Source organism: Prosopis cineraria, unplaced genomic scaffold (genome assembly GCF_029017545.1).
Source record: "Prosopis cineraria cultivar Desert tree isolate PC_DT_omini unplaced genomic scaffold, ASM2901754v1 PC5, whole genome shotgun sequence".
Lineage (NCBI taxonomy): Eukaryota > Viridiplantae > Streptophyta > Magnoliopsida > Fabales > Fabaceae > Prosopis > Prosopis cineraria.
The window spans coordinates 29,911,561-29,930,796 of NW_026555336.1; the positions used below are offsets into that span (position 1 = coordinate 29,911,561).

General features: G+C 29.0%; 2 protein-coding genes across 3 annotated transcripts; one reads left to right on the forward strand and one right to left on the reverse strand.

The window, feature by feature from the left end:
• The first annotated feature begins 1,854 nt into the window (after positions 1-1,854).
• Positions 1,855-2,313, forward strand: LOC129310815 (uncharacterized). The gene has a single exon (XM_054952729.1). It carries the CDS (start codon positions 1,855-1,857, stop codon positions 2,311-2,313), a length of 459 nt encoding a protein of 152 aa, XP_054808704.1.
• Positions 2,314-7,795: 5,482 nt separating this feature from the next.
• On the reverse strand, positions 7,796-13,677 carry LOC129312136 (nicotinamide adenine dinucleotide transporter 1, chloroplastic). Of its 2 annotated transcripts, XM_054954738.1 has the most exons (9): positions 13,156-13,677; positions 12,775-12,858; positions 12,304-12,410; positions 11,293-11,341; positions 10,997-11,106; positions 10,328-10,422; positions 8,973-9,061; positions 8,772-8,866; positions 7,796-8,657 (listed from the first exon to the last, which is right to left on the reverse strand). In XM_054954738.1, exons 1-9 carry the CDS (start codon positions 13,235-13,237, stop codon positions 8,340-8,342), a joined length of 1,029 nt encoding a protein of 342 aa, XP_054810713.1. In that variant the 5' UTR covers positions 13,238-13,677; the 3' UTR covers positions 7,796-8,339. The 2 variants fall into 2 exon arrangements, with proteins under 2 accessions (XP_054810713.1, XP_054810715.1); XM_054954740.1 differs by lacking the exon at positions 12,775-12,858.
• Between the last annotated feature and the right edge of the window lie 5,559 nt (positions 13,678-19,236).

Consider the following 19,236-nt stretch of genomic DNA (forward strand, 5'->3'; position numbering starts at 1 on the left):
TTGGAGGATGATTACATTACAAGGCACATCTTGTTATGTCCACGGCTCAAGCCTCAAGTTATGTAAATGTAAAAGTGATTTCGGTTTTGCCTTATTCGTTTGTTTGCATTAATTAGCTTTGATGATATCCTGGTGAATTTTGCTCCATGTTCACCAAACCGCATTGCAATTTATTCTTTTAACTAAAAAGCTATGACAACTGCATGCGCTAACATGCATGAAAGGCTTATTTATTTTTAGTTTTAAAATGTTTTTCTTAGACAATTTGGCTTATTATTTTATTTTTAAATTTAAATCTTAACTCTAAGTGTTTCTTTACCTATTAACCGTCTTTTTAGAAGCTACTTTAAGTGCGTTTTTTTTTCCCCCGGCTTGCCCTGATTTTTCAACTTCTTAGTTCATTGGTTTCAAAATTCTTTCATGTGAAATTTCACATTATCTTTTATTTTTATATTTGAGGCCAAGCCAAGTTCTAATCTTATACATAGTGAAATAGAAAAAAATTTTACTGTTTATTCAACAATGAAATGATAGTAAAAGTGGGCCCAATAATTTTAAAAAATATATATGATATTTTTTATTTTTTGCATAAAACAATTCAAGACACCTAACTATTATGACGGTATTGATTAAAAAAAAAACAAAACAAAAACCTATCATGACGGATGACGGTATGACCACAGACACTTGAAAAAATATTTTTATATTATATTTTATAATATCATATCAGAATATTTTCAATTTATGCAATTTTTTAATTTGCTTTTAATTTTTGCACGATAATAACAAATTATTACATAGTAAAAATAACAAATTGTTAGTCCCTTCATTAAAAAATATAAGACATTTTTAATTAATCTCTCCCGTCAATAAAATAATTTTTTATAGTTAAACTAACCCTATCTTTTTATATTTATCTTTATATAATAGAGTGTTTCATCCTAAAATAACTATAACGTGATTTATTCAATAAAAACACTTTAAAAAAAAGCAATAATTACACCATAAAAAAATAAAAATATTTTATATTTTTAAATATTCAACCCCTCAAAAAATATCTTACATTTTTTTAATGGAGGGAGTATTACTTATTAGATTAATATCAAAACATATAATCTTAATATTGAAATTCTCGTATTTTTTAAAATAATTGGTAGAAGTTATAAATATATTAGAGATATAATATATTTTCAAAAATACCAATTTATTTATCATGCTAATGATAAAAGTGATTAGTTGTTTAATAATTAATCAGTAGATTAGTTATTTATTAATGAGAGTATAACATTTTTTAATAAATAGTAAGACAAAAAAATATTTATTTCTTATAAAATAGGTGAAAAGAATTCAACTAATTTTTTTTTTATAAAAAATAAGGAGAGTCACTTAGTTAAACTTCTAAAAAATCTAACAAATATTCAAGCATCGCACTGGTTAAATATAGTTTACAAGAATTAAAAGGACATACTCCAACTAAATAAAGTAATAAACCCACATTGAGAAATGTACCATGCTACTGTTCTTCGCTTTTTCTTTTTGGCCAGTCAAGCTTCTGAATCTCTTTTCTTTCTTTGAAATGTTGAAGACAGAAAGAAATAAAGGAAGCAAAACCAATCAAAATCAGGCCGGAAGAAAATAATTCAAAGATGTAACCATTCCCAAAACAGATCCCATTTTCCCTCCTCGAAGTAATCAATTCCCATTGTCACTCTATAATTATCAATACCACACACATTGAAATTTAAAGTCTCCCAATAAATTTGAGAGCCACAGTCACAGAGGCAGGGAGCCAGGGAGGGAAGGAGGGAGGGAAGAAGGGGGAGAGAGAGAGAGAGAGAGAAGACTCACTCTGAGATGGCGACGCTGCAGAAATTCAAGCTCCTCGCGATGCAATGCGGAGTCGTTCAGAGCCCCACACGAAGCCCTAGGACTAGCCCGCTAGTTCAGCTGCAACGCCGGAAATCCAGCCTGCGGATGCTGCTCTGCAGGAGCACCAGTAGCCGATCACCTCGCCGGCGAGAGACGATCCTTCAGCTGAAGCATATGTTGGATGCATCCGAGGAGGAGGAGGGAAAAGGGAAGGATTTGATGAGGAGGAACTCACTGAAAGACTTGTTCGGGTCGTCGCTTCCAAGCGAAGAAGAAGGCGAGAGAGTAATCAGCGTGAGCGAAAAGCTTCCATCTAGAGGGTTCCGTTCCGTTGTCGGTTCGGTTGACGGACTTGGGTCACCGAAACCGGTTTGGACGGGTTTCCGTTACCGGTCGTTATTGAGGAAATCTTGGCGCCCTGCACTTGTCACAATTCCAGAGTAATTAAAAAATAATAATCGTATTTTCTCATCTCTTTTTTTTTTAATTCCACCTACATTTCTCTGTTTAATGCCATCTAGAATTTATTAAGCTAATCGAATCCAAATGTATTGTTCTCTGTTAATTAGAACTTTAAACTATTTACTGTGGTGTTATCCTTATTCTAATATGATAATTAGCCTAGATTTTTTTTTCCTTTTTCTTCTTAATTTCTTGGTAAGTCCAGCAATATTTAGATGTATCTATTAATGATATTATACAAAGACCAAAGGTATATGGAGACATTACTTTGGATGTTATAAGATGTTATGAAAAGAAACACAAAAAGATTGCATTGCATGACATTATATATAAAGTATTCGAAAGTTGTAAATTTATTGGGAAAAATTTACATTTAAAATTCAATATGAGATGCTAGATATATAAATTAGGTGGACATGGTCTATGAAGTGGTAAAATAAACAATATATTTTTGAATATTTCAATTTTTTATATATTTATATTTTATATTAACATGGATATTGATATGAACAATTTTCGTCTTTGTTTTTTAGTATGAAATTCAATTGTTATATTTTTTTCACTAAAATATATGATTTAAATTGACAACTACATAATTTACAACGATGTGTTAATAAATATTTAGTGTTTAGTTAGGCCCAATATACTAATTTCAGCTATTTTTAAGTAGCATGATTAATTGAATATATTTATCAAATGTAACAACAAGATCAATTACTATTAATCACCGAATTATAAATTGTTACAAGTATAAAATCCTTTTTGTTTTTGTTTTGTTTTTTTCCCACATGAATCACGAGAAGGTTTAAAGAAATGGAAATTGGAAAGCAAGGAAAATTCAGTTTTGACTAGTCCAAAAAGTTCAATCACCTAATATACTCACAAATAATGGATCTAATCTAAAACAGATCACAATATACAATAAAACTTGAATAAAAGAAATAGTAAAGTGAGGATAGGAAGAAAATAAAAGGGCCCACAAATACATATAACTAAACCTTCAATGATTAAATCATTAGAGAGAAGTGTGTTATTTAATCAAATGAGCTTATATCTTCCAATTTCTTAATGATTAAAGTACACATAGGATCAAGGAAGAGACATTCTTTTAATAATAGTTTATATTATTCTTTTGAGGAGAATAAAATAAAGAATAAAAAGTTAACTGTGGGACATGTTGGAATTGACATGGAAGAATATGTGATGGTAAAGCAAGAACAATCAATCAACAGTGTCAAAAAAGAAAAAAAGGGTTAAAGATAAAGACAAATGTGATTTATAAGAATATGCACAAAACAATCACTTTAATTTGGTCTTACCCATCATTATAGGAATAAGTGTAGGCCCAAAACAGTACTGTTCTTACAGCCTCGAGATCCATGATTCCTGTATGATAGAAGACTAGAAGGAATAATCATAGATATATCACTAATTGTTTTTTTTTTTTCTTTTAACAGAGCTTCGATGTTTTATTTTATTGATCCAATTACGCCAACCATGCATTGATATATATTTCTAATATTAATGTGGATACTCCCAACAACAAAAAATCTAATATTTTGTCTAAGGGTTCATTTAAATTTTAGTTGAGTTTAATTGATTATAAAATAATTAATTAATATAATTAATTTTAATTATAATTGATTATATTATAATACAATCTGTTTAGATGTTATTTTTTAAAAAATTAATTTTTATATAATTAAAAATATTTAGATGATTTATTCAGAATCAATTTAAATTATCGTAAAGAACATTACTTTTCAAAATTAATTTATTAATAAAGTTGTATATAATATTATTAAATTTATTAAAATTTATTTATGAAGTAAAATGTATTATTCACCATATACATCTGAATAATTATATAAATTTAAATTATATTAATAGTACAATTTCATGTGTCAATATTGATAAAATTATATTTATTATAAATAAATATAGGCTAATGTCAATTATAATAATAATAATAATAATATAAATTTGTGAATCTACTGACTAAACAATATGTGTAAAATAAAAGTAGTCAAGACCCATCAGTAATAATAATGTGAAAGATTTTTGCCAAAGAAAAATAATAATATGAAAGCTGAAGCGAGAGGCACTAAAAGTTGAAACCCACGAGACCCTCTAGTGGAACACCCAATTACATGCAAAATAGAGGCTTATACAATTTGTTGGAGGGCTATGTGTGGGAGGTAAAATCGATTCCAATGAGCTACTATTCCCAACTTATTTCAAAACATGGTTGATGTAAAAATAATTGATTATAAGAAAATGGGAGTGTTTGGGTAATTCTTGTTAAAACTATGGTTTCAGTACATATAATTGATGATTATAACGCTGTGTCCAAACAAGCTGTAATTCAATCAATCATTTTAGGGATAAGTTAAATATAGCAGAAAAAATTAGTCTCTTATAACATAACAAACTTTGAATTCCTATTGATAGAATTGTCTACATTTAATATTTAACATTACCTCAAATATAATTACGTCGTCGTCAAAAATCACTTGATTCCTTGAAATAACTCCATTACAACAACTTTTCTTCGTTCTACGCATTGACACAAACTTTCTGGGAAAATTGACTTGATTCTTTTCCAAGTAAGAGCAATTTGATGCATTCTTCAACTGAAGTTTTATTGTTTACATTTTTATTAATTTTTAAAAATTCTATATCTATAAAAAATGATTAGAATGCATAAATTAATTTTATAAATTTTGAGTTATAAAAATAATGTAATTAATTATAAATTTATATAATTTTTTAATAAAAATATAGTATATCTTAATTTCATTGTTTTAAAAGAAAAAAAATTGAGGATTTTAATTCCAGGCCTCAGATTAATAAATCTAATGATTAAATTATGAGAATTTGATTAAAATAAAATAAATTACAATAACCTAATTCAAAACTGGGAAAAAAAAAAAACTTTAAGGACCTGCAAGTTAACGTTTTTCTTTTTGTATTAGGTTTAGACCCATCTAGTTTCCCGAAAACTGTTTCATTTTTTACTTAATGACAACTTAACTTCAATCCAACCTGGTTTAACTATGAAAATTAGTTTTTAGTTCAAACAAAGCCATAACAGTTGACAGTCCAACCAGCCAGTTCAACCATTTGATTTCTTGGGTTCTTGAAACAATGCATAAAGGCCAAACAAATAAGTTACATGGTATATTAAATAATTACAATGTCTACCAAAAAAATTACAATATTTGGTCAAACAAAACACTTATGTGCCATAATGGTATTGAAAACCACAGCCCTGTTAACCAAATAATGATTTCTGGAAATTACGAAAAAATCTTCCCAAAATATTTAAATACAAAACAGAGCCCAAAATCAACTTTCAGAAAATTGAATTTAACAAAAACTTGCTGCCCAAAGAATGCAAGCCAAGTCACCATTATAGGTTCTTCCAATTCTTCTTTTTTTCTTAAATTGGGAAACAAGCCCAGAATGAAAGTAGCCCAATTATAGAAAAGGATGAAAAAACTAGAAAATAAAATTAAAGAACATGCCCGGAACATTAAGGTCCAGTTCTTTAATGTTTCAAATTCCAATATTATTTTTCCCTTCTTTTTTCTACTCCCGCAAATGTATAAAGCAGCTTGGAAAACATATACTGAGATCAATTAAGAAAAATTAATATTTTGGTCCTTCAAATTTTAACTTCTTTAAAACTCAAGCTTTCAAGTACAATTTAGCACCACTTAATCCTTGATCTTTTGACTTACCTAATAGTCAACCTTTTTTAAAAATAAAAAATTTATCCCAAGTTAGCTCTTCGCAATAAGAAAGAGAAACACACGTGTCCATGCATACACACAAACATACAAACATGTCAGTGCTGAGTTTAAACTTTAAACCAGGACCTCTTTTGTGCCATCAATATTTTTTACTATGAGTATTTATATTTTTGTTCGTCTCATGGATAACTCAACTTAATCAACATCCTACACTGCAAATAAATTATGACTTAGCATTCCTATAAGTGCCGAATAGAATTATGAACATGTCAGCCATGATCTTCAAACACGCGATTCACGAATTTAGAAGACTCAATGCCACGACGTAGATTTACTTCTTCAGCCAAGAACATAAACCCTCTTGATTTACTGCCCATTCACAAGCCCATGATAAATTGTTTTATTTATTTATTTGCCACCTAATTATTCATCATCTTATTTTGTTGTGTAGGATACTAATTCTAATTAAGTTATGGATAACAAAAACAAAAATATAAATTATGGAAAGATTAGGGACTAGGTTTTATGCTAGTCAAAAATTCAGAAATTAAGTTGAAATCTGAAAGATCCAAAGATTAATCTTGCGTATGTTAATTATTTTTATTACACTAATTAAAATATAATAATAGTAATAACATTGAATATTAACAGTGTCAAGAACTAGGAAATTTTTAAGGATATCTTGAAAGTTAAAGGAATAACTAGAAATTTAATAAAATTTAAAGACTAAAATAAAATCTATCTCTAAATTAAGATATCAAAGTAACACTCATGCTAATTCATTTTACCCGTGCAGCGCTAAATATTTGGCATTATTTACAAAATTTGAAGTTTAAAAACTTTTAATAAAAGATATGTAAATTAATTTTAGAAAAATTAATCTTTTAATCCTTCAACTTTCAACTCACTTGTAACTCAATTCTTCAATTATAATTCTTTGCAATTCAATTCCTTAACTATAATTCGCTACGACTCAGTTCCTCAACTTTTGATTCACTTATAATTCAATCCTTTTTTTAAATTTTTTTAAAAATGATTCCTTATCAAATAAGAGAAATAAAAAAAATACTCATGTACTGTTATAAAATACCCTCATGTTGCTCTTTGATATGAGATCTAAGCTAACATGAAAAAAGAGAATTAATAAAAGTTGAGGGACTCAATTATAAATGATTTAAAAGTTAAGGGATTGAGTTATAAATAAGTCATGATTGAGGAACTGAGTCACAATAAATCATAATTAAGAGACTGAGTTACAAGTGAATTAAAAATTAAAAGACTAAAAGATTAATTTTTTAAATTTTAAATAAAAGTTGACTGCAATCCTAGCACTATAAGTGAGAATGATTTATTCTCCAAATAGTAATATCATTCCAAGTTTGGTACAAATTCATGATAATAAAAGTTGAAAATACAGATAAATTGCCTAAACATAGAAGGAAAAGTTACTTTAAAATTCTCATAACACATTTAAATATCACAAGTTCCATTGACAACTTAATAAAAAAAAATGACAATTGACAATTAAATTGTTATTTTCTTTTGCTAAGTAGTCAATGAACTTTGTGATATTTAAATGTGTAATGTAAAATTTATATGTAACTCTCCCCATATGAAATACTCAAAACTTATAATAGTCTAATACTCAAAACTCAAATGTTTACTTAAATAACTTGGAAAGAGAAACACTAAACAATAGTAACGAAAAATATTAAAGCAGTTCCATCTAATACATTTGTCATACAAAGGAACACTAAAGAAAGGAACCAAAATTGTTTTCCACTTTGCAACATAAAGAGGACATAAATAGAAATCTCATCGGTTACAGAATATATGACTTTATTCTACTCAAGAAAATTTCCCTATACTCGCCTCACAAAACCCCGTTCATCTTTCGTGGGGGTAATGCTAAACATACTTCACCATTTATGTTAAATCAAAGAATTTGTATCATAGAAAAGAAAAATCAAGCCACTAAGTTACACTTACAAGCCCAGAGAGAGAGAGAGAGGTGACAGATAACTTCCAGTATCAACATCAAGTTAGCCGGTTTTTTATTTCCCAGAACTGATCAGATTGAGATGGTGATTACCGCCATTCTGGGTATAGTTGTAGCCATGAAACTTGAGTCCCCCATTGAAGGCACAAGACTTTGACGTGGCCATGATCTCAGCCATGGCAGATTCCACTTAAGCCCAAGCTTCCCCCATGAGGTTAGAGATGGACCCCAGTCCCCATACTTAGCAGCTAGAATCATACCATAGGGCCTTTTTTAAACTTCATATCACCGTCTTCTGGCTTGGGCTTGTTAAGATCATTAGATTTAGGATAGCCTTGTGGATACACATTGTCCTGAGGCACAAAACGATGGAAGAACCTGTATATCATCTCATAACTGGTGAATGTAATGACAGCCGATGGAGTTGTCCTTAATAGATTGGTAGCACAACCGCGATAAAAGCCGGGAAAGCCTTCCTTGTAGAACACCTTCTTAGTACAATCAACAACCCCTGCATAACGGAACTTGGTATTTTTGGCATGTCCTTGCTCCTGTAGCCTGGATCGTATCACCTGGAAACACAAATTCTAAGGGTTAATGAAGACCTTCGAAGTTGAAGACGCGATGCTGATAAACATCTAGCATTTTCTTCCAATGGTAAACCAGCCAGAGATGGTAAGACATACCTCATGAGGATAAGTCATTACAGAGGCAGTTACTTTGGAAATTGAAGATGCAATGGCAACATTTCCCGGACTTAGCTTGTCGACTGTAGTGTTCTCTGAAATATTTGAAATCTTCATTAGATAAGCAAAGGAAACAGGAAAGCATCTATTTATGCCAGGGACAAGTAAATAAATAAAATAATTTACAGATATCATACTTACCCTTCTTCGCCATGTATGACTTGATCTTTTCATATGATGGGAATTGTATTGCAACATGACTTATGCCTGCCAGTGACGGCAAGATGCCGCTGCATAGCACGAAAAATAAATATATTATCACAAATGTCAAAAAGGATTAGCTCAGTTGCTAAAAGGCAAAAATTTATCTTCTTGCAACTATTTAACTCAAAACATTAATACTCAAATACAAAATAAACTCATGATTCTAAGCAAGATCAAAGTCAGGGCAATCAAGCTCCAATTATATATTTCTCTTTCTCGAATTGAATCACTGGGTTCATTCTACTCAGCCTTTTCCATCCGCAGGGCTGCTTAGTTTTAGTGTACTTGGTGATTTAGTGTCAGGGTGATAGAAAGCAAAAGCAGACACTTTTTTAATATTTTCCTAAACTGATTGACACCCAGTTCAGTTCATATTTTTATCTAAAAACAGAAATCACTTCATATTATGTACTTCATAATCTCACCGCACACTTTTTGTGCTGAATGATCCATCAGATCTTGCCCAAAAGGCTATGCCTGATTAAACTAGACTTCTTAATTCTTTCCTCCTTTTAGTGAAAAGCAAAGCAAACATGTTACATTTCACTTTCCTTGAATATTTGATGAAGTTGCATACTACTTAGTGAGATAGTTTAGGTCATTATAATATAAGGCTAAATTGCACATAACACTTCTTTGAAAACTTTGGGTCGTGTCCCTAATCTTTAAAACTTTACAATGAGCCCCATAAATTTTCACATTTATGTAAATAACTCCCCTACCATTAATTTGTTTGTTATTTCACTAAAATAATATAATATGGCAAAAGGTTTATTTTCACATGAAAGTGTAGATGGTTATCCACATATAACTTAAAGTTTGAGGAGGTTATCTGCACACACAAAAAAAGTTTAAGGGAATATATGATCAAGAACATATTATGCTCTGTAAATGAAACATAACAATTAACAGAAGGGGTTTATCTGCACAAACCTAAAAATTTAGCAGGGCCCTCATTAAGTTTTAAAAGTCAAAAAGTTATTTGTACATGATTCAAGATTCAGGAAATTTTTGTATATAACTTATCCATAATATATATAAAAAAAAGCAAATATTAAGAGAGAAACAAAATTAATTATTACATTTAATCTACCATTTAAACAAAAGAAAAAAAAATCATATTTTCTATGTTGTTATTTTATTTACTTTGATTAAATGGCACATAAGCCAGGCAAATACAAACTATCACACGTGCAAGTTATGTAGAATGACAAATATATATAACTTTTACCCCATTAATTTCGTAGCAAAGTTCCCAAAAACTACTAAGGTAAATGTGAATAGAAACTAACCTGTACAGTCCTCGTATGCCTTCCTCACGGGTAATCCTTGTCAGAGCAGAAAAAACACTTTTGTAAGGAACAACATCTGGCCTCATTCCCTGCGTCTATTAGTTACAGATAAACACATCAATTATTGTCCAAGATAACAAAGAAAAAAGAGAAAACCATATATGGCATGCAATTTAAGGAACCTTCAGGACAAGTGGATAATATTAGCTGAATGAGAGTAGGTAAATATTGCAACTTATCGTTTGATGTAACTTGAGATTTCAGTTTACAAAAATAAACTGTAGTAAAAAAGAATGCTTCAATAGTTCATGTCTATGTCAGAGGACCCAACAATAGCGCAATATGAATGTTGATAAATAAGGGGCTACCACTAGACTTGAACACATTCAGGATGAAAATAGGGCTGCTTCTGAGACTAGGAACAAGAGCCTTTATCAAATAATAAATAATAAATGTACCAAAGGACGGACAATTTTTTAATATTTGCTTCAAAACAAGTAGAGGCAGCCAACGGATGCAGATTAAAGCACAAAAGGGAGCAAATTTCCAAGCCTAATCAAACATGCCTTCACATATATATAGCTAAGGTAAACAAAATTAAGTTGATACAAAACAGTTATAACTGTATAAAATTCAAATTCATGACTGCAAGATTGAAAATCAACTTACTTGGAGTCTGGTCTTAACAACCCACAATGGGTTTGTTGAAAATGCTGTGGCGGCTCCAGCACCAGCAGCAGCTATCATATTTTCACCAGTTGTGAGTTGGTGGCAACCATCTGTTACAAGTTTCCCGATGAATAATGTTATCGAAAATCAGGTCAATAAAGCAAATTTTAATTCAGGCTTATACACAATGAAAATTAGGGGAGAAAATCAAGTATACTGTTTTGATACTTCCAAGCTTTAAGTAATCAAGAAACCATATGATATATCAAGTACACAACATTCAAATAATATTTTACCATGTGAACGAAGCAAGCCTTTTAGTTGCTCATAAACTGTGAAGTAAACCTACAATTGAAGTAAAGTTGTCACTGAAAGAAGTATGATTGGCAATTACAAAGATGTGACTGAACAATATTAGCACGATTATTCATTTTCTGATATTAGAAATTTGGGAGAATGACAAATAAGGACCTTATAGGAATATTAATGTCAAATTAGGATTCTTCAATGCTGACGTTCCCAAATTTCAGTACTCCTTCTACCATGTTTCAATACTACAGTTCTTAATTTGACATTAATGTTCTTACAAGGTCCTTACTGGTCATTCTCCCTAGAAATTTCTCCCTAATGTTCCAACCAATGATCCAAAAAGGTTGCTTTAAATTCAAACCTCAATAGGTTTTAGATAGTAAACGTCAAATCATAAAAGTAGCCGTAGAGAGAACAAATATGAAATCATTTTCAATTACAGTCAACATTAATTATATAAGATCAATATAAAGTTACACACACTTATTTATAAACAAGTAAACACGTGTGTGGTCAAAGAGGTTGCTTTTAATTGACAATCTTCTCACAAACAAGCAAAAACCTGATCATCCTTCCATAGTTAAGCAGTAAAAGAGACAGAAATTAGCATGAGGTTCCACTACTACTCGCATATGCACAAATGGAAAGTGGAAAGTGAAAAGAGAAAAACCAAGAATTCAGTAGCTGGAGATAGTGAGCAATATAGGTTGGTGAAGAATGTAGGTTTAGGGAGGACTAAGTGGCAAATGGGAATTAATATGATAATAATAGGTTGTTCTAAATGCCTCCTGCATAAACCCAAATAGTAGGAACTGGGATCCTGGCTATGCTTCTTTTAGTTTATTTGACATAAGATAGGAAAACAAATTGATGCTGAAGCAAGACAAAAAAAGGAATACATCTCAATCACCCAGCTTACAGAACCTAGCATGTTTGCCATCATGATTGTTAATCTTAGCATAAAGATTTAGATAGAGGAAACAAGAGGAGAGGCTCACCGCCCAGTTTGGAAGTAATGCTAATATTGTTGGTGAAAGGCCACGGTACAGTCCCCTGAAACCTTCAGTCCTTGCTATATTCCGCAAACTTGTGATAATAACACTACCTGAGTGAATAACAGAAGTTAGTAGGAAACTATCAGTCAAAAGATGTATGACAGAAAACATTAAAATTGAAATTGCAATGCTGACACAGAACATAGCATTAAATGATTTATAAGAATCAAATTTAGAATATACAATCTTCTGCCAAAAGTTGATTACGTAATCCTATGTTTCTTCTTTATAAAGTTTATGTATCATATTCACAAACTTATGCCAACCATTGATGTTCTAAATTCTGATTTCTGGTACTACTTCTCAGGCTTATTAGCTGTCCAAATTTAACTCCAATAATTAACTAGAAAATCTGAAACCCGTTCTGATAGCAAAGTGAACCAACTTCTAGGGGGGGGGGGGGAATCAGCATACCCTTCTGCTCAGGGGGAAGACCATGAACTTGTAGCCTAGTCTTGATGACATCCAATGGGCACACAAATGTAGCCGCTATTGCCCCTGCAATGCTACCAAGTTAATCATCCAGAAGCATGTCTTACACTGTCACGTATTCTAGCAATAAGCCATAACCATAACAAGAATACAGAAATTAATACAAATTAAACTAGTGCCAAAGCACAAGAACTAGTCTTTCCCCAAAAACTCAGACGCTAGTGAATTAATAGAAATTACAAAAGAAATTATAACTATAAATTAGAATACAGAAATTAACAAAAGCCCAAAACAACTTAACTCAATTTTATATATTTAAAAAAAAAGGTGGGTTGGGGTGGGGGGAGCTAAAGAAACCCTTACCAGCTGAGGCGCCAGCACCAGCGTTGCAGATTAAGTCTCTGATGTTTTGATTGTTACGGGAAGATTGGCCATTGCTACTCATATTAAAATGCCCTTGCACCGCGAGTTCTCCTAATTAACGAATTGAAGGTATTTTCCCAATTACTGACAGAAAAATAGGAGAGAGATCTCATGGCATATCTTCGTGAACATGTTTCTTTTATACCATTCCCCAAATAGTAAGACGATGGGCACTAATTGCGAGCTTATCTTGTCCCAAGGGTTAACGCGGCGAATTGGACCGAGCACGATAGGAACGTATCAAACACTCACTTGGATGAAAAAACTGCGAAATCCATGGACGGCATGAGAGTTGAAACTTCAAAAAGATATGAGAATTTCTTCAATTCTTAATTCCTCGTTTTCCTCCGGGTCTTTGATTAGTCTTCGGGGACTTCGAAGCTTGAATCCGTGAGGCTATGATTTCCGAATTGACTTCGAACTTTGAACTTCGGAACAGGAAAGCTTAGAATTGTTTTTCCTTTCTTTTCTATAAAAAAAAAAAAAGGAAAGTTTAAAATTAATTTAACCAACCAACGAAAGCAGCGCCAGATGATATCGGGCCCAACTAAAGTTAAAAATAGAGGCGGGTCCGGCCTCCGTAAGCTCTAAAGCTTAATTTTTTAATTTTTATTTTATTTTTTTCAGCTGGACTAATATGAAGAATTTAGGGTTGGTTCCGCAAGTTTTTTTTTTAAAAATAAAAAATTTAAAATAAAATTAAATATTAAAAATTAAAAAAATTAAAATTCTTATAATTTTTTAAAAATTAAATAACACATATTTAAAAGTTTAATAATAAAATTTTAAACCTTAATTAAAAAACAGTTCTTTTTTTATAATATACAAATATAATAATTATAAAAAAATAAAAAATATTATAAATTTTATATTATATACTGATATTTATTAAATTATATTAAATTAATTTTAAAATAAATTAAAATTAATAATAATATAATGCGTATAAAATTAAGTGAGTAAGTCATTGATTTCAAACACGTATTCTACTAAAGAAAATAATGATAATAATATAACAGAATTGAAGGGTCATCTAGGCCAAAAAAAATTTTACAGGCTTATCAGGGTCAAGCTCTCAAACTAAATTACTTTAAAAAATTATTTTTAAAATTCAAATCCTTATTTAAACTAAATCTCTAAACCCAATCTTTATTCCTGACTCTAGACCCAATATACTCCTGTCAAGAACGTTGTCAAATTTAAATAAGAAGGAAAATTATGACCTGTTTGTTTCAGTTTTTTATGAAAAAAATCATTTCAAAAAACAATCTATTTTATAAATTTTTGTTATATTTGTTTAAATTTTAAAAATAATCATAATATGAAAAATATATATCTAATATTTTAAAAATTATTTTACGTAATTTATAAAAATAATCAAATAAATGATAAAAAATATTTTAAAAATAAGGACTCATAAAGATATCATAAAAATTTAAAATAATTAAATAATAAATTATTTTTATAAAATAAAAATTAAGAAAGATATCATAAATTAAAAAATAATTAAATGATAATATTTTTTATTATTATAACAAAATATAAATAGTAAGCCATTTGTTCAGCTTATAATATGAAAAAACACATACTATGGTTTTTTGAAAAAATATATTTTATAAGTTTTTTATTATTTTTTTTAAAATTTTGAAAATCATTAGAATGAAAAAAAAACATATTTCTGATTATTTCAAAAAAATATTTTAAATAGATTTTACAAATAATCTGATATGGTAAATATGAAAGAATGCTTTAAAAATGTAGAAACACGAAAATATTATAAAATTTTAAAATAATTAAATAGTAAATTATTTTTATCTAATAAAATTAAAAAATATCATAAAATTTAAAAATATCTAAGTAATGATAATTTTTTATTATATTAACTAAACATAAATGATGTCTACCTTTTAAACTAAATCCCTACAAAATAATTTTTTTAAAAAAAATATTTAAATCATCTAAAATATTTTTTACTTTGAAAAAATCAGCCCAATATTTTATTTTGGTAAAATATTTATAAAATAAATATCTTGTACATAAAATCTTTAAATTATTCGAAACTTATTTATTTTTTGAAAAGAAATTTTCTTTTAATCCCAACTTGACCTAGCTTGAATTGATAATATCCTATCATTTGTTATAAAAAAAATGGATTTACTAAAAGAGCGAATATAATTCTTTTTTAATTACATTAAAATATTGAAATAATAAATTTATGATAATTAAATTTTTGACAAAATTTTTAAAAAAATATATTGTAAATATTGATTCAGATAATTATAAATTTAATATTTTAACTACAAATAAAACATTTAAATTTTAAATATAACTTTCAATTTATAGTTGAGATTTTTATTTACAACAGTTTAAATTAATATTTATAACTTGTTTTTTAAAAAAATATATTAAAAACCTAACTGTTATAAATTTCAAGTGTCGGGGCTTTATTATTATTGCTCTTTTTTTTTTTGGCCTTTTCAGGGAAGATTTTATATATATATATATATATATATATATATATATATTGGCCAGTGAGGGAAGAGTATATTTAAGGTTTTGGCCTCAACTGTAAAAACTTAGATTTTCTAACGAACAGAAAACAAATGTGAATCAGGCTTCATTCAATTTTTATTATATTTCTAGAAGAAATTGATTCTCCTTAATATGATACACTTATAAAGTATTGATTATATTTTTTCAATATTATTTCTATTTAAATTCATTAATTATAAGAGATAATATAATGAAAATTTCAAAATAAATTCATTTAAATAAGGTAAAATTGAAGATTTATTCACTTTTCAAGTATAATTAATGACTTAATCACCGCTCATTCAATTTGTTAAGGTGATTAAAAGTATTTTTTAATAATAATCAGAGGTAATATGTCTCAAGATTTACAAAACTACTTATTTTTTGTCATTCAAAATATAAGATATTTTCTACCAATAAGTGTTGGTTTAAAATATATAATACTTTAAAACATTAGTAGCATTAAATTTTTTGGCAAATATTCTTATTAATCAGTTCTTTCATTTCAATTTATAAAATAATTTTAAATAAAATTACACATATCAATATAACTCATTAAATACACTTTACAATATTATTTTTAAATAAAAATATAAACTTCTAAGATTGCATTTTATTTAATACTCTATTTATCAAAGAATATTAAAAAAAAGAATTAAATGAAAAGTGTAATATTGAAAAAGTATTATTAATAAAACCTTATTTTGTTAAAATGCCTTATATTTTGAAATGTTAAATCTCTTTCAAAAGTGTTTTATAATTTAGGATATAGTTAGTATATTATTGAGAGATTATATAATGAAGAAATTAAAAATAATTAAAATATATTGATTTTAATTAGAAAGTATTCTTAAAAGTAGTGATACTTTTTTATTATTTTAATGACTCAAATCACTTTTAACTAGTCCTCTTAATTCTTGTAAAGTTAAAAGTCTCATGTATTTTAAACAAGAAAAGTTACCCACCAATGAAATTCTCCAGAGTTAGAATTAGAATTGGAAAAATGAGCGAGCCCAACCCTATAGGGTCGGCCTTTGACGGACTCGGGCCTAAAAAGGCCTACCCATTTAAGTTTGAATTTTTTTTAAGACCTTAATGTACAAAGCACGGCCATTGACATAGCGAGCTCTAGGCCCTTTTAACTATTTATGTTGTTTTTTAAAATTTTTAATCAAACAAAAAATTACTTCATTTCAATATAATACTCAATTAAGAAAGCTATGAAAAAACTAATTAAATAACATATAAATGAACTAGAAACATAAATGAAATAATAGCAAGGCAATAAGTAATGGATAGGCTAAGCCAACAAACACTCTATCGAGATTAGACGAGATTGAGGGATTGGGATATGAAACAAAGAGACCGAAGAAAACAAAAAGCACAAGCATGATGTGTGCATCAGATAGAACTTAGCTCAAGAGTCACAAATGCGCAAGCATGATGAGTGAAGGAAGACTTGGGAGACTGATGAAAACAAGCATCAACTAGTCGAGCACTGTTAAGACTTGGTTCTTGGGAGGGAGCACTGTCGGAGTTATCAACAGGGACAATTGAAAAGTGAGCAAAAGCAGAAGCAAGGATGACTTGTGAGTTGCAATGATAGGGACGAGGGTAACAATGCAATGACTTGCTGAAGAGTAAGGACAACTTATAGCGGCAAAAAAGAAGGAAAGCATATTGAAGAAAGTAGAGTAAATGTTGAACTGAATAAATTATTATCATGAATCTAGATGAATCATGGGATTTAGGGTGTTTTTTTTTAGAAAATAGCAACCAAGGATTTTTGCATGAAATTTATATCAATCAAAGACCAGTTGTTTTCAAAACCTAAATGAAAAATACGCTAGAATGAACTATTGTAAATTTAGAATGAATCGTTATTAAAACTTGAATGAATACTTGTTGATAAAGACTAACTCAAATCTACAAGTATCCACTTGAATTTTGATAATAAGTGATCCTTGACTAATATAAATTTTGATCAGCGATCCTTCATTGCTATTTTCCCTTTTTTTAGCCTTCCATCTTCAGTAGATATGGGCTGACATATAATGTGAAGTAAGATTTAATTTAGTTTTTTTTTTCAAGTCCAAGAAGAGTCAAAGTCATGAAAATTTATTAAAAAAAAATGCACATACGGGCTTAAATGGGTTGGCTCTTAGCCCTGTAGGGCCAGCCTTTTCAAACCCTAAATTAAACAAGCTTAAACGGGTTGGGGTCATATTTACAAGCCCAACCTTACTATTATACTGGTTTAAACAAGCTAACTCGATAGACTCGGCCCATTTTCCTGACTCTAGTTAGAACCAACACCTTAAGTCACATTTTTGTCACATAAATGAATTTTTGCTAGCAATTTCCAACACAGGTTATGCACATGAAGACTATAATTTAAATAATTTAATTCAAAGTAAAATTAAATTATTTAAAATAATCAATATTGAAGAGTTGGTTGGAAAGCAAATTGATCCATATAGGATTATAATTTTGAAAATTGAAAATTTTTAAAACTGTAAAAAAATAAAAATTATTCCATTACCCTAGCTTAATGCTGCCATCTACATAAAAATTAGTATTTGTGAATTGTTTTTTTATATATTCTATCATCAAATTTATGAAGACTATCATATTTCTTCTGTACAAGAAAATTATTTCTAGAATAATGCACAAAAAAGAAAATAAACAATAAATTGAAATATATTAACTTGTCTTTGTCCAATAATAGAGATGGAGAAATCCTTAGCAATAAAGTCATCACAAACACCCTAGTGGATCTTTCTCATCCAAGATGGCTTTTAACATTCTAAGTGACAAAGTCAGTTATAATCTGGTATTTGGGCAACTCCACTAAAACTGTAAATCATATCTTTCTATGAATGGCCTTATAATCTAATTAAGGTACGCAAGTTTCTCTGTAAGTAGGAGGATGTGAATTTGATTTTGCTTGTAACTTCAAGCCACCAATTCCTACACTTATAATTCAAAAAAAAAAATCATATCTTTCTACATTGCAGCCTATTTAAAGCTGAATCAAAGCTGAATCCTCTCATATAGATAATGTTATATTTTGGTTAAAAGACATCCACCCTCTACCTAAATTCAGTGAGTGGTCTCTCAATTTTAAGATCCAAATTCCAATATTATTCACATACAGGCTTTTGATTTAGTTAGTGCATGTAGATGATTTCATTTCAGTTGATAATAATGGTTATCCTTCAAACTTTCTCATGGAAGGATGGCCTTTACCTTGTACTCCAACTTTCTAATTTTAATATTTTTGTCCTATTACCAAAAAATAAAAAAGATGGCGCCGATTGACATATTACCTTCTCAAAGAAGTTTTTCATACAATATTTTGAAGAGTCTTCTAGTGAAAAGTATTAGGATAATTTGAATTTTGAATTCCTAATCATTTTTGCCCATCAACTATATTTAAATGATCACCGAACACCTTAAATTTAATTATGAGTTAATTTTGTCCCTCCA

What these genes read in the sequence shown, in the direction of transcription:
- LOC129310815 (XM_054952729.1), top strand. Translation starts at nt 1,855, where the DNA reads ATGGCGACGCTGCAGAAATTCAAGCTCCTCGCGATGCAATGCGGAGTC.
- LOC129312136 (XM_054954738.1), bottom strand. Translation starts at nt 13,237, where the DNA reads ATGAGTAGCAATGGCCAATCTTCCCGTAACAATCAAAACATCAGAGAC. An exon ending in TGGTGCTGGCGCCTCAGCTG is followed by an intron (nt 12,859 to 13,155) that starts GTAAGGGTTTCT and finishes GTAGCATTGCAG; the next exon opens with GGGCAATAGCGGCTACATTT. An exon ending in GGCATACGAGGACTGTACAG is followed by an intron (nt 9,062 to 10,327) that starts GTTAGTTTCTAT and finishes CGTGCTATGCAG; the next exon opens with CGGCATCTTGCCGTCACTGG.